At 40.2% G+C, this 15,489-nt stretch overlaps 1 protein-coding gene across 1 annotated transcript in view; it reads right to left on the bottom strand.

Annotated features, from left to right (window-relative positions):
* Positions 1 to 9,080: 9,080 nt before the first annotated feature.
* Positions 9,081 to 15,489, bottom strand: part of HAUS8 (HAUS augmin-like complex, subunit 8) — a 20,918-nt gene continuing 14,509 nt past the window's right edge. Inside the window, exons 2-10 of the mRNA XM_009997814.1 lie at positions 15,400 to 15,455; positions 14,352 to 14,448; positions 13,741 to 13,854; positions 13,154 to 13,227; positions 12,497 to 12,562; positions 11,842 to 12,000; positions 10,880 to 11,021; positions 9,842 to 9,983; positions 9,081 to 9,201 (exon numbers count right to left, since the gene is read on the bottom strand). Coding sequence (XP_009996116.1) covers positions 9,081 to 9,201; positions 9,842 to 9,983; positions 10,880 to 11,021; positions 11,842 to 12,000; positions 12,497 to 12,562; positions 13,154 to 13,227; positions 13,741 to 13,854; positions 14,352 to 14,448; positions 15,400 to 15,455 — 971 coding nt within the window. The remainder of the gene's footprint in view (positions 9,202 to 9,841; positions 9,984 to 10,879; positions 11,022 to 11,841; positions 12,001 to 12,496; positions 12,563 to 13,153; positions 13,228 to 13,740; positions 13,855 to 14,351; positions 14,449 to 15,399; positions 15,456 to 15,489) is intronic.

The raw sequence follows: 15,489 nt of genomic DNA, 5'->3' as shown, positions 1-15,489 counted from the left end.
GAGCCCCGGGGCCGCCGCCCGCCCGCCCGCTCCCAGGTGCGCTGCCGGGCTCAGCCCGCGCTCCTCACCTCCGCCATCCTCTGCGCTGCCCTGACAGCCCAGCCGGCCCGGCCTCCTGCCCCGAGGGCTCCTCTCGGCCGAGCCCTGCCCGCCCCGGGGCACCACCTGCCTGAGCTCCTCGGGTCCCCGAGGGTGCAGCCCCCGCAGCTGCTCCAGCTCAGGTCCCATCAGCCCGGACCAGGGCACAGCCTCCCGCTCGCTGAGCCTTTCTACTCCGCTCAGCACGGCCAAAGAACTGCTTTCCACCCTAAAAGCCAGTGCCAGGACTGTTGCTGCTCTATCCTCCTCCATCCTTAGGCCCTAATCTCTCCATCTCCATCCCGCTGTCCCAGCCTCTGGAATCAGGGGCTTGAGACAGGAGGGGGAGCTCTCACTACAGCACTCCGAAGGAGAGGGTGCAGGAACAACTCCCAGCTTACACCAACCAGGGAAAAGGAATACCAGGGATTCCAGGCAACAGAATCAATGCCATGTCTCACAGGGACGGATTAAATGCTGCATATGGATACCAAGGGCTGATTTCTCCAACCCTCGCTGGAGACAGCCCAGGATCCCAGGTGGGTTTGGGAGCTCAGTTCTCCTCCCAGGAATTAATGAAAACCCAGCAATGAAAACAGGTGATTTGAATAATGTTTTTCCCCCAACACTACACACCTGGCTTAAAGTAAACCACTAGGAAAACAGAACATATAATACTATTTATTCTTTTCTAGATTAGCTCCACTATTTGAACCTCAGTTCTATGCCTTCTAGAAATCACTCATGGGGAGCCCAGCACTTTATATTCAGCAGAAACACAGATTTGTACCCAAAAGTCAATGCCATAGTTTATCAAAGGCCCTTTTGCTTCTGACAAGAAAAACAGCAAATCAAGTTGCTAAAGCTGATAAACTTTTAAAATTAGTTCTCTCCCTCTTCAAATCATTTCAATCACCACTTATGTTAGCACTTTAACAGTATCATCACTAGCTAACACCTTTTCTGCAAGTCAGCCCACTCCCTAAAAACACAAAGTCATCAAAAGGAGGGAGGTTTCCCTGACTATTTCAGCAACAGGAGACTGATCAGTCCAAAATGGTGCCTACATTTCTATCTGGTTGGAAACTTACACTAATTTTAGTATGACTTCCCTTAAAAAAAATAAATCATTAACTCAGTAGCTTTTTGGTAAATTCAAATTACTTGTAGCAATGGTTAACACTGCCGGATGTGGCTACATTTTCCTACTTCCATTTCTCTTGAAACAGATAAAGTATCTTATTTGTGGAGTGGCACAGCAAGTCCAGAAGAGGACGGAACAAATTTAATCAAATGAAAAAAGAAAAGCTAGGCTAGTGCATCTCACCTGAGAACTCTTCATGCCACAACTTAAACAGTCTCAAGTCAAAAGGACTCTGCATTTTGCAAGGCTCTGCCATTTTTAAGACTGGACACACAACCATTAAAACCACAGCCAAGCAAGTCTGGAAAGTTTTAAATAAGTTGCCTATTTAACCCACTTGAATTTCACCAACAATCTCTGACTAATATTTGTCTACAGATTCTGTTTTAAGACTTGCCCTGGTTGTAGTTTTACTCAATACAATAAGAACAACAGAACCACGATCTCACTACTAAACAAGAAGTTTTAAAGATTGTTCACCACCTTGGGGAAGGTTATTTTTATTTATTTTTAATGGGATTTTTCTAGCTTTAGCTCATCTGTGGGAGGAGTTGCAGAATGTCCTGGAGCAGCTTTCAGCTTTTAACATGATGTAAGCTGGATCCACTTTGCTTGCTGCCATGCTATTTGAGCACAACTGCTCCTCTACTGCTCACTTCATTGCTCATGGATCTTCACATGACAAAACAAGGCTGTAAGAGCTACCAGGGGACTGACTCTTTTGTTTGCCCAAAATTGAAGACACATGCAAGAAAGTATGAAGTCAAGAAGGGCCCCTCCTAATACATCTTTTTCCTCCATCTTTAAGTATATAGGTTGTTTTTTCTTCCTCTGATCTCCCGTTCCTCAGACATGTATAACTGTACTCAAATGGTACTATTCTTCTAGTACTAGAAGTTGAACTAGCTATGGTGGTCAAGGATGTGAGCCAGTATCTGTAAGAACAGGCAATGTACACAGAATTAAATACAACACCCACCATTCCGCTTTTATACGAGCTCTATTTTTCAACAAATGTTCCACTGGAGGATTAGTTTTCTTTCTCCACACTAAATGCAACTATGGCACAGCTGAGATCAACATTAACCTACACCAGCTCTGCAAATCTAGCCTTTACTTCCAACAGTATACAATATTCTTAATAAAACAGCTCTGCTTTGTAACACAGCTTGGCCTCTGCAGCTTCACTAGAAACAGAAATAGCTGGGCTGTCTAAATTCAAGAGTGGATTCTTCCTTACTGCTGCATTCTCCTTCAGCTTATTCAAGCTCATTCAAACTCTAGAACCAGAGACTGTTTCCCAAGCAAACCAGCTGGACTTTATGGCAAACAACTTATTAAAAAGTTAAGTGGAATTTATTTTTTTGAGACAAAAGGAAACGTGCAAAGATAAAGCAGAACCTGCTAATTCCAAATTATTTTTCAACAATCATATTCTCAGCTACATCAGCTGCCTCAGCATTTCTCTGTCTGCAATACTAATGTTGGTCTCCTTCTCAAGGGTAACACTTCACAGCACGTTGGAATTAAAGGAAATATGGAGGAAAAATGAAAATTAAGCACCTCTGCTGTTCTCATGGTGTAGCAGCCTGTAACTGATGTACAACACCTCACCAATCAAAAAAGGAGATTTTAATAATAACCCTGCACAGATCAGGTATGTTTTGGGTGAAACAACATCATGTTTTCAAAAAAAATAATCTCTACACTTAATGACCTATGACTTTTAATAGAACAGATACACAAATGTTTCCTTCTGGACTCATGTCTGAGACCTACATGATACATACAAAAATATCCACAAAGTGCCACTAAACATTCATCCATCCACATTTTGTCCCTGAAAAAGCTCTTCAAGGCAGCCACATGATTCAGCAGTGAATTGGTGAAAGCAGCAGAGTGTGCTCCAGAAATGGAGCTCCACCATCTTCAGCATAATGCTGCATTTTTTAACATCAACCAGTGTATTCCTGCATTTCAGAAATCATAGCTAGAAATTATAATTCTGTGGAATACAGACCTTTTGAATCAGTGTTAAATATTTTTAAAGGAGAAATTTCTTCCAAATTGAATATCTGATTTGGTATTTACTGACTACATGAAATATCAGGCAGTTACAGTCTCTGAAGACTGCAAACCATCTTCTAATTATGAAAGTATGTGCAAGCCTGTAAATAAGGCTAGAATCAGCTTGGTCTGAAATGAAAAAAAACAACAAACAAAAAAGAGGCTTTAGATATAATTTCAAACTATTTAGTTACTGAAATGGAATTTTCTGTGCCTGCCAAAATGAATCCTATTCAGTGTGATGCAACAGGTGTTGGAATTCCAGCAGCTGCCTGCACTCCACATCTGGAAACAGTTAGGAGTTTAAAGGAAGTTCTGTAAGAACTGCTTATGTATAAAAACTATTCATCAGTCACATCTCTGAGCCACATCCACCCACCCATTCACACTGTGCATAGTTCAGATTTTTATTTTGTTCCCAGAAAACGTAATTCTGCTCCTCATGAAACGTTAGGAATCCCAGGCACTTGTCCAGGTTGAAGTGTGCAGGGGATTGGTGTGGCTATGCTGGTGCGTCAGAAAGGTGAGGGAGGGACTGCAGCTTATAGAAGGGTGAGAACACACCTATTTTGGTTCTGATTTAATCTAATTTACATCCTAACTGCTTGTACTTTCCCTTAATCTGCAGCAGAAATAATTCCCCCACTCAAGTCCCATCTACCCAGTAAACAATGTGTAAAGTTAAAATTATCAGTCAGGTATTTGTAAAACAAAAAACAGAGCTAAGTCTAACCTTTAAATAATACTAATTCTCAGGTACTGCTACTCTCAGCTGTGCCCCTTTTGCTTTCTTCCCCTCTCAGTTGCAAAATTCAAATCAGCAAGACCACTCACAAGAATCAAGTGACAGGATCATCCCATTAATAATTAGCCCTTATTAGCTGCCTCAGCTTGAACACCATCACTAACTTGCCACGTAGATGAGCAGACCTAAAGGCACAGGAGGCAATACTCACTTAAAAGATTTTGAAAATACATGCATAAATAGTGCATATAAGATGCTGCAAGGCCATTAATTATTTAAGTTTGCATTAAGTCCTTTACACACTAGATTTCAGGCGGATTTCACTTGCCAAGTTATCAGCTTTAGAGAAACTAGGATCATTTGTCCCCTATTCCCAGCAGAAAAACATTCCTGTCAATCATTAGACTACCAGACAAGAATAAGGCTTTAGTTAATTTTTACAGCATTATACTAATGGTAAAAAACCCACATCCATTTCTTAAACTCCCAGTTTTGTTCTCCCTTCCTATTCCTGTGACAGCCTCCTTTCTGTTAGCCAAACACATATCTCAAGTACAAACTGATAACTGCAAACCCAGTGGCCATGGGCTTTGCCAGGCTACTGCAAGCTTACCAGCACTGAGGAGAAGGTATTTGTACATAAAATACATCAGTCCAGATACACAGTGGGTAGAAATAAGATTGATCCTGTAATCCTGGCAATACAAGCATCTCTACAACAAAATTACAAGGAAAGGATGATTAAAGAACATATTCAAAATAAGAATGTAATCTAAGTGGCATAACACAGGGTAATGGTATTGACAATATAATTGTTATAGTTCTATCAAAAATGCTTATTAATAATCTGCAGGAAAGGCTGATCTATCACAGTAATAGAAGATCTTAATTCCTGACAAAACTAGGAAATAATTCATATGGGCAGATACTGATTTAGAACAGGAATAGAGCACTGTGCTTAATCAGAAGTGCCTGTCATTAAGACATTTCTGTACAAAACTACTTCCCAGTTTTCTTCTCAGCCTCTACATGACTGATACAGCAGAAGTTTTTGCTTAGTCTCTGGTTCAAGTTTTATGCATAAATAAGGGATCAGAGAAGTTGTGAAGTCATCACACTTAAAGAGTTATTAAAACTTCATCTGGACACATTCATAATTAGGAATGGGTAGAGGTGTCCTTTTATCATACAAATCATACTAGAGAAATTTGATTTTGTTCAGTTAGGTGAAAACAAATTTTTCAAGAAAAAGGCAGCAAGAAAGGGTTAAGGGATCTGACATCTCTGGGTGCTGCCTTAGACAGATACTCCACTTACCCTGTTCCCAAGGTGCTGACGTTGCCCAAGTGTGTAACACTGCTCTGTAGTCAGGCTGCATCCTGGTTTAGCTAGGGATCAGTTCTGCCCTCCTACAGTCACTTGCTTACCATCTCCCTTACTGAAATACTGCCTAAAAAAGTTCTGAAGAAACACACAACAAAGTGGGATTGCTGAAAGGACTAAGTGCCACAGACAGAACATCTTTTTGGTTAGTGGTCCTCAAAACTGCTGTTCCATCAGGGGTTTAACTTCCCACTCCCCCCATATGCAGTTAATGTAGTAGACACTAAACCAAGGAATTAAGTTTTGACCTCCTACAGGCCAGCTCCAAAGATAGTCTCTAGATCACCAAAAAATTAGCTATGTCTTAAGAGGCAAATTGTATTTGCCTCCCTAATATATGAAATTTAAGATCTTGAAATAGCAGGAAACTCCATACCTCTTGCACATACATCACCCCAAAAATATTTTAAAAAAGAAACCGATCAGAGGCATTTGAGACCAGTGCAGAACTCGTCCTCAATCCTTGTGCTTGCTTTACAGACCACACACCAACGCAGCGGAAGAAACAACCTAAAACAATTTCTGTGAGTTGAACAGGAATGCTCACATAATCACTGGAAATGCTCTTAATTGGAGTGGCTCAGTGGTGCATTTCAGAGCCGTTAGATCCTCTGCTGCTGTGGAACTCTTTTCATGTCCTGGCAACCCCAGCCCAGCCAGCAGTTTGTTTATCATATTCAGTATGAGTTTCCGGATCTCCAACAAAGTGGTATTTACTCCCAGGCAGGGAAGACTGCAGTAATCCAATAAGTTCTCATTAGCCTAAAATGCAGAAACATCTGCTGGGGTCATGAGCTGCTTACTTGCTGCTGATGAGCAAAGAATCAGCTCCATTCCCAGTGTGAACAAAGAATTGCAGGGTTGGGGGGTGGTGGTGAAGGACAAACGGGTCTCTGGTGATCTCCTGGGCTGCAGCGGCCACAGGCAAGAGAGATGCTCCCTTAGGCTGACCCCTGGTGACCCGATGGCAGAGAGCACAGGAATTACAGCAAAAAATGCTTTGACTCAGCCCTCCTGAGCTGGTGGTGGTCGAAAGAATCAGGCAACACTGACGTAACTGAAGAGGATGTGGTCAGAGCTCCCCCAAAAATGCCAGAGTGCAGGCAGGGTAATCAGTGCAGGGCAAACCTAACTTCAAATTATCTTTTGCAATTGCTTTTCAGACAATTCAAGAGAATTTTGCAGGGGAAGAGTGCTTAGTATTTCTGTGCTCCTCCCTTCCCACCCAGGCTCTCTAACTTAGCTGCCCCCTTTCACAATGGCTTTCAGTGTTCGGAAGATAAAGAAGCTTCCCTTCCTCCCACCTCCAAAAAAAACAAAAAAGGCAAAAAAAAGCACCTTAGTACACATTAACATTGGCAGTTGGTCAATGAGTACTGCTGGCCTAAAAGATGAATACCTAGGTAACAAGTACTGCACAAGTTTAGGCAAAACAAAAATCTACATAGATACATGTTACAGAAAGGAGAACATGATTAATTCTATACAAAAAACAACAAACAAGAATAAAACAAAACAACAAGATATCAATAGCCTGAATAAAAAGAGCCTTTCAGTTGTTTAGAACTCCAGCCAGATTCAGAGCACGTGACATTGTCAGAAAACAAGTGGAAAATACAAAATCAGTGGTGTCACATCTGCTTAGCTCCTGCTCCACTGATTCTGCAGTCCTTTTGTTGTTGTTGTTTATACAGTGTTAAATATGGCAGCATCTAATGTCTGTGGCTATTTCAAGGTGGAGAAGCCTAAAAATCTTCTGCAAAGAGCCAAACCAGAACCACTTGGAAAGAATATTCAGGAAAATCAAGATGGAAAAGTCAAAACAATTAAAAAACCTTTTGAGGAGAGGCTGAGCTGCTTTATCTACCACTTGTTCTACCATTTGTACAAAGAATTATACAAGTGCTCAATTCAAGGACAAGAATGGCCAGAATACTCAGATCAATGCCCATGATTCTTCTGAAACAATGAGTGCACATCCCCGGGCACTTTATTGTTCGGTCCAGTCTTTAGCTCCAGGACTCCCACTGTGACCTCAGCCTGTTGTGCAGGCAGCGACCGCCGCCTACAGCAGCCAGGATGAACTGCTGCCCCAACAGACCAGGAGCCTTTCACTGCCATCGCAGCTTTCCCCACCACACTTCTGCAGGGAAGGAACTAAGAGCTTTCTACTTAATACTGAAAATCTGTATTGCTGTCTGCTGCTTAGGCAACACTGTGTGTGTGTGTGTGTATACACACACAATAGTATCTCAACAGTAGAAACTCACCTGACTGAAGAGGAAGGGTTTAATTTTAAAGTACTTCCTATCAATATTTTTTTACACCAGCAACGAGGCCTACCATCAAGAAGTCCTAGGATACACTGTGACTTGTGTCTGCACAGAGTTAGAGTTATCGAGACACAATAAACTTGATTTTCATTTTATCTCATCTCCTCCCTCTTATTTAAAAAGAACCCTCTCAACTTTCTGAGTCTCAGCACGACACACTGATGACAAGCAGATGAAAGGCCTGAGGAATCATCCAAACCTAGGAAAACCATTTGTTTGACCAGCACATTCGTCTTACAGGAGCCTTTCTACCGAGACCACCATCCATCAAAACCAATTTGCAGCTGACCCGTGACTTGGCTGCTTAGCAAAGTTCCCCATCCAGTGGCCAACTTGGTGGGTGCAGCTGATGTTCCTGCCGTGTGCAGCACCTACAACTCAGGGCTGGAATGGCAGCACACACAGGTGCAGATCTTAACAGGTTTGAGGAAGAAACACATTGGTATCTTAAAACAACACATTGTCCTCCCACTGCCTCATGAATAAATTGCTGTGATGTTATATACAAGGAGGGCCTTAATAGCTTGTTACATATTGACCTCCCAACCACTGCACATCTTACTGATCCAGCTTACCGCAGATTAATGTACTCCTAATTTTTAATAAAAGGATAAATACCCTTAGTAATACTAGACAGAAAGCCTGAATAGCACTTTAAAGAGTGTAAGCAGAATGCTCCAAGTCTTCTTTGAACAAGCCAAAAAGCTTTATAGGCACATCTTAAGCCAGAAACCATTGTGCAGATGACAGAAACCAAACATTTTGAAAAACCAGCACAAAAGGAGTTTCCACGGATGAAAAATACACAATACAGAATGCCTTTCAGAGAGAACATTTAACATAACAGAGCACACTCTTTCTCAGGCCCTTACTCAGTAATTAATTGGAGGTTTCTTTCCACATTCATACTCTTCTGGCCTCAGCACCTGGGCTCTCAGTACACCACAGTGTGCCACTGGGGCTGGTTAGTGCCTTTAAGTCCAGCACTGCACATACTGTGCAGTATTAGCCCTGTGCAAATCCAAAAGGAATCAAGAGCTTCTGCAGATCAGTGAAGATACTCAAACATTACATTGATATAGCAGTGAAAAATAGTCTTTATTATTATAAAAATGAAGTCCTTATAGAGAAGGTGTCAGGTTAAGACAAAGGCATTTAGGATTTTAATAATTTGTTTCAAAGACAACCAGGCAACAAATTACCAAAACTTTTCACTTGTTGTAAGTATAACAAAAAAACTGGGACAAGTTATGTCTTCACACAAGTAAAAAGCTAACAGGTCTGCTGGCATTGATCTAGTACCCACCTATTAGTAAAATAACACACAAACTTAGTCAAAGTACCAGCGTTTCACTTCATCTAGTCCATGTCTCTCTTCACACACTCTCTGGTTATGCAGAGAAACTTCTTTACTAACTTGAAACGACAGGTTCTGCACTTGGGTGAAGCTCCTGGAACAAATGAAGCAGATTCAGTCAGTTACTCTGCAGGCTATTAACTCCTGCTTGACACTAAAATAGTTCACTTAGAATACACAAAGAAAAAAACCCCAAATATTTACTTTTAGTGTAGGTAGGGTAGGAACAGACACAGGCACAAAGATAATTCTATTTAGTGCTACTATCCCCTAAATTAATCCTCTTCCAAAACACATTCTGGACATCTTCTGGTGAGATCTACAGATTTTCCTCTGACTATTTAGCCAGTGAGACTTTTCACCTGATTGTTGTAAATACCTTTGAAGCTCTTTATCCATTTCCTGAGATACTTCTTTAAGTTTTTTGAGTACACCAAGTGTTTTTGTACCTGGAACAAATGAAGCAGATTCAGTCAGTTACTCTGCAGGCTATTAACTCCTGCTTGACACTAAAATAGTTCACTTAGAATACACAAAGAAAAAAACCCCAAATATTTACTTTTAGTGTAGGTAGGGTAGGAACAGACACAGGCACAAAGATAATTCTATTTAGTGCTAATATCCCCTCAATTAATCCTCCTCCAAAACACATTCTGGACATCTTCTGGTGAGATCTACAGATTTTCCTCTGACTATTTAGCCAGTGAGACTTTTCACCTGATTGCTGTAAATACCTTCGAAGCTCTTTATCCATTTCCTGAGACACTTCTTTAAGTTCTTTGAGTACACCAAGTGTTTTTGTATTTTCTCCTGAGAGCCTTGGCATAACTTCTGGCAGAAGTTCCTGGGTGATACTTAACTCCTTTTGCAGTTCATCTACAACACGAGATGTTAAAAGATATTATTCAAAAATGCAAGCAGTGACACCAGTTACTACAAGGTTACTCAATAACTGCCACAGGGACAGGTGAACCTGATGATGGAAAACTGTCTGCTGAGCTCTCACAAACACAACATGGGAAAACTGGGAAAGGCAAATTATTTTTAGCTTATTGTGACTAATACCAGCAACTATTTAAAATTGCAAATCAAGTTCTCGTTCAGAGTATGTAAAATATTTTTACAAGACAAAAATTAAAGAGAAAGAACAAGTTTTAAACATCAAAAATTCCCTGGCAAGTTATATATATATTGCTCTTGGCATGTACCCCCAACACAAAATGTATCCAGTTCCTTCTTTTAGCATCCACAAACCAAAAAAACCACATCTATTCCTTTCAAGACTTAAAAGAATTTTAAGTTCTCCAATAAACCTTTTCCTTTTGCTTTAAAGTATAAGCAAGATTATTGTAAATGGTTTAAGAATCTTGTTTCTTGCAGATCAACAGTTAAAAAATGTAGCTTTTTGTCCAGACTTCAATACAAACCACAAATATTAATGTATTCAATAGGATGAATATCACTAATACAGTTAAAAGATACAGAAACTTGCTGAAAAAAACCCTGTATAAGAAGACTGCCCCAGCTTAGAAAGTTAATTTTTTTCCTGCTGCAAGATAAAAACTTGTTCAAGTTCAGTTTAGTGGTGAAAGAGAAGTAAGAATTATTCATACAAAAACATGTGACTAATGCTGCAGCCCAGTGTCCATACAAGCTCCCAGAGCCCACAAAATTCCTCCAGTGGCCACAGACAGATCCAGCAATAACAAAAACTTTGGCATGCCAAAACTAACTGGTCCTGAAAGTAAATTTGATAAATCAAATTTTCATACCAAGGTATGTTAGCATATCTCCTTCTATGTGGATATTTTTGATAGGTAATGCATGTCTTGTGGCATCCAGGGAATGTGCAAAGCGTTTATATTGCTCTTTAAACCGTTCACAAACAGGAACAAGGGGAGAAAGTATTTCTATCTGAAAGAGACACACCAGGAATCAACACCTTGTCAAAGAAGCCATTTTGTTAGCACAGATTTGGCTCATTACAGACAAGTAATTTCTAATAAAACCCAAAAAAACACTCAGAAATGCTCAGGAATTTAAGAAGTTCATGGTATAATACTCATGTCATGCTCTTTAATATGTTTTCCTCTACCACCTCAACAGGCCTAGGTCAATACCAGTTGCCTTGTTACTGTAGCTCTGAGGTATTAAAACCATAGCAGATAAAGTGGTTTATATTTGACACTTTGACTGTAGTTGACAGTCTGTTCCTCAAAAGCTAACAGTCTTGTTTAATTTTTGCAGTGCATGTTTGTTAAAAGCAAACACAGGTTTGAAATTTAATTATTCAAAGCTTAATTATTCATCACTTTCCTTCTTACAACCAGGCCAGAACAACTGCTAACATATAAAAATATGATACATGAAGAGCAGTTGTTCCTTTATTATCTAAGGATTAGCCTCTCAGCTCTAGCTGCAATTGCTTAACTCTAGGATATTCACTTGTCTCTCCTGTGCATCAACTGGAAACTGCTCTGGCAACTGGTACACTCTTGCTGCCCCTTGCTCAACAGCTGCAACTTCTCCTTCCTGCCCATCCACAAGGGACAACAACAAAGTGACAAAGGCATTTCCTTAGGTTACTAGAGATCATTACACGTCACAACAGGAAGAAGGTATTTATTTTGTTTAAGATGCATGAAATTGTATCCCAGCAGACCACCTGAGTAGAGAAATCTTCTCTGAATAAAAGACTACTAAATATAGAAGTAAAAGTCATACCAAGGTCTACCTGTTTGTCTAACGCAGCATCAAGCTTCTGCTCTCTCTCTTTGAGCATAATTTCACGCTTCAACTCCCAGAGCTTCTCCTGCTGTCTCTGCTTTTCTTCACATAACATTAGCAAGTTTTTTTCTGCTTTCTCCTCCAGTTCAGCAAGATTTTTTCCTGCCTATTACACCAAAAAACAATATTCACAAGTAATGCTTCATCCAAGTAATTAACATCTTCTAAAGAAACAAATGGGAACCTCAGATAGTTTCAATTAATGAATTGGAGGCTTCATGCAATAAGCACAGTACATTACAGCTGAAGCCCCCCTATTAGAGTTGAAGTCCCCCCCCTCCATCTTCTTCCCCCATCCTTGCTGATATTTTTTGCAGTGGAAAAATAAACCTCTATGGCCCTGAGGGAACAAAGAACAAAGTCATTGCTACAGCCTGAGCTTCAAATACTCTCACTCAGTTTTCCCAAAACTTCTACATATCCCTAATCTTCACAAGCAACTTAATGAACTGTCACTGAATTCACTCACTTCAAGAGTGTTCAAAGCAAGCCATGCAAACATAAAAGGTTACAAAAATCTAACTTCTACACATCAGAAGACATACACAATAAATTAATTCCTCAATATAATCTGAAACACCAAATACTCAATTGACTCTCACCTTTATTCTCAGGTAAGTTAAAAGCAGTGTCAGAGATTCCAGCTCTCTTATCTGAGAATCATTGTCCTTCATAAAAAGAAAATACCAGGTCACTTTTGGAATTTAACTATTTTTTCAATGTTCAAATAAATTACTGGAAGTCCAATTTGTGCCCAAAATCACCATAATCATCAACAGCTTGATAAAAACAGTCTGGGTTTTTAAACAATGCACGTTAATAAAATACATATGTCTTTGTTCCACCATTTTTGTAACATTTTCAGCAGATTTTCATAATACTGGTGGAGAACTTGAAGTTTCAGTGCTATGTTGAATGAGATACCTAAATAAGGCACTTCAAATCAGGTTGACTTAAGGTTAGTTTTCTGAACAAAAAAGGTCAGAAAATAATTGATAAAACTATGAAGTAGGAATACATGAAGAATCAACTTGAGGAGATGCTACAAGTGGAGCAGATTTTTTACCACAAGAAACAGAAGCAAAACTTTGGTCATGTTGAGACATGTGATGAACACTTACTCTCTGACCTCTGCCAGAAGGCTTTGGATCATCCCTGGTCCTCAGAGTTGTTATAAGGATTAAAGAGAAACTAAAATCTGCATTTCACACATTTAAAAAAAATGCTTAACAAATCAATGCAGTAAGACTCACAGCTGCTTGGTTTTTTTGATGTGTCTTTTCTCTTTTGCCAGCAGAGTTTGAATCGGGAGTCTTTTTTCTGACAGTTTTATCTGAATCACAAGAGAAAAGTTACTGCTTTCTTCTACCAAAGTATATGGGATGGGTCAACATAACATTAAGTTCTCCAAAGGTAATTTCAAAATTAGTGTGTACCAGTAAAGATAACTTGTGCTCTATTTCTGGCTCTGATGACAGGCATGAGAAGATGCAGATCACATGAGCATTTAGCTTTAAGTGACAGTAACAGATAGATGTGATACAATTTTCAGAAGGGCTGACAATCTAACATCCATCTGTTAGAGGAACAAAGACTTGAGAGTACTTTGTTCTTTGATACTTGAACTTAAACAAAAAGAGAGCACCCAAAAAGTACTAAAAATTGAGAGGTTAATTTAAACCCTGCAGGTCTTAGTACTTCTGCTTAGAGACACTTGAAATAACATTCACCCTGTTTAACAAAAACCTTTTGTGAATATAGGAGAATATAAGGGTCACTTATCATCAGTAACAGCACATACATCACCAATAATAAAACATGAAATTGAGCATGAGTGGAAACTTACCATTAATAGCTGAGAGATCAAGGTCTGGTCGACTAACTTTATCTCCATCTAACAAAGTGGACTGCAAGTCATCTTTCTCAAAACCACTCTGTCTGAATGAGCAAGAGGAAACACCTGTAGAAAGAAGCTGTCATCAAACTAAAAGAATTAGAACATATTCTGCACAAGTTCACAATTATATATGCTTTCATTAATACCTGGTAACCTTACATAAGCTTTTACACATTTACTTTATATACTTCATTTACATACTCACTAACTGACCTAGAGATAAAGATAGTTCAGCATGTTATCCTCTTAAGCATTTCACAGTTCAACAACAACATTCAGATGTGAAAGGCAATAATGTTATTTCCTCAGGGTTTTCAAGTCAAGATCTTACGAGAAAATTCTTATGCAATTCTTGCAAAAGAAATAAAAAGGGACTGCTTTGCAGATAGGTATTTTGAGTAATTTACACTGGGTTTATTGAAAAGATTAAATTGAAAAAGCAGGGCAATAGTGAGGGGCACAGTAAAAGAGCAGTTCAAAGCGTTGTGCAGAAGGCAAGAGAGAGGTGCAAATACATATTCACAAAACAAAAACTTCTAAATTATCCTGGTATAACCTACCAGCAGGTGTTTTACACCTCTGAGGAAAAGCCGGTTTTGATTTAGTTGCAGAAGATGGTTTCACAGTAGAAGTTGAAAAAGAATCGCCTGAAATGTCCTGACAATCAAGAAACAGAAAAATCAGAACACAAGCAGTAACAATGACCTAACCTCCAATTTGAATGCTGACAATAAACAACAGCAATCCCAGGGCATCTTGGTGCTTTGCCAGTCACTTGAGTACAGCCTCAAGCTCCCATTCCAGCCTGCATACAGTAATACACTGCCACTCCCTCATTACACCATCAGAGTTATTTTTTGTTCAGGTCTCCCTGCCACAGCTCTGAGCTGCCCCTCACATAATCCCCATCCTTTGCTGAACTGCTGTCCTGAAAGTGGGGCCTGTTCCCTGGGGTGCAAGAAGCCAGTCCACACAAAGTCAAGAGAGCTGCTTAAACACCCAATTCTGCACCAAACAGGGAGCAGGGGGTTATTCCACAAATCAAGCTCAGTTTCCTGAAACACAAGGGATACTTTTATACCCAAAAACATGAGAAAGAACTTTATCTCCAACACTATTATGTCACTGGCACACACGATTGGTTAACTAATCCTCCCTTCCACTTCAAGTGGCAATGCTCAAAAAACCTCACTGTGCGTGCTCAGAGAGTGGAGGGCTGTTGTTAGAAGGGGTCACTCCAGCCGGTGGGTGTGAATTTTACTACGCTAAAGGCTCATTAATTTATTAATACGGTGTTTTCAATTACTCAATGTGTTTTTCCCCAGTGCTCAAGGTTGTAACCAAGACAAGCCGTGGGAAGTGCTGCTTTCCTGCCCGTTCACCTGTCCTGCAGGCCTGGCTCAAGGCCGGGCTGTTGACTACTCAGAGAGAGCTTTTCTCTAATCGGAATTTGGTTTTCCCTAATCTCTACTGTTTCACTGCGATCTAGGCCCTGTTTTTATTCTGCGTGTCCCTTACGTTCTTTTTTTTTTCCCAAAACATCACTTATCCCAATGAATAACTGACATCAGAACCACCCCTGAGCCCAGCAGCGAGGCGGTGAAGTACCTTCTTGGGGTCCTTCTTATCGTATTTCAGGTAACGAGACCTCACGACTCTTCCTCCTGAGGGAGCAAAGGGAGCTCAGCCGGGCCCGCC

This window comes from Chaetura pelagica, unplaced genomic scaffold, assembly GCF_000747805.2.
Source record: "Chaetura pelagica isolate M959 unplaced genomic scaffold, ChaPel_1.0 scaffold595, whole genome shotgun sequence".
In the NCBI taxonomy this organism is placed as follows: domain Eukaryota; kingdom Metazoa; phylum Chordata; class Aves; order Apodiformes; family Apodidae; genus Chaetura; species Chaetura pelagica.
The sequence above is the reverse complement of the archived record's forward strand: the minus strand, read 5'-3'. Positions and strand labels throughout refer to the sequence as shown.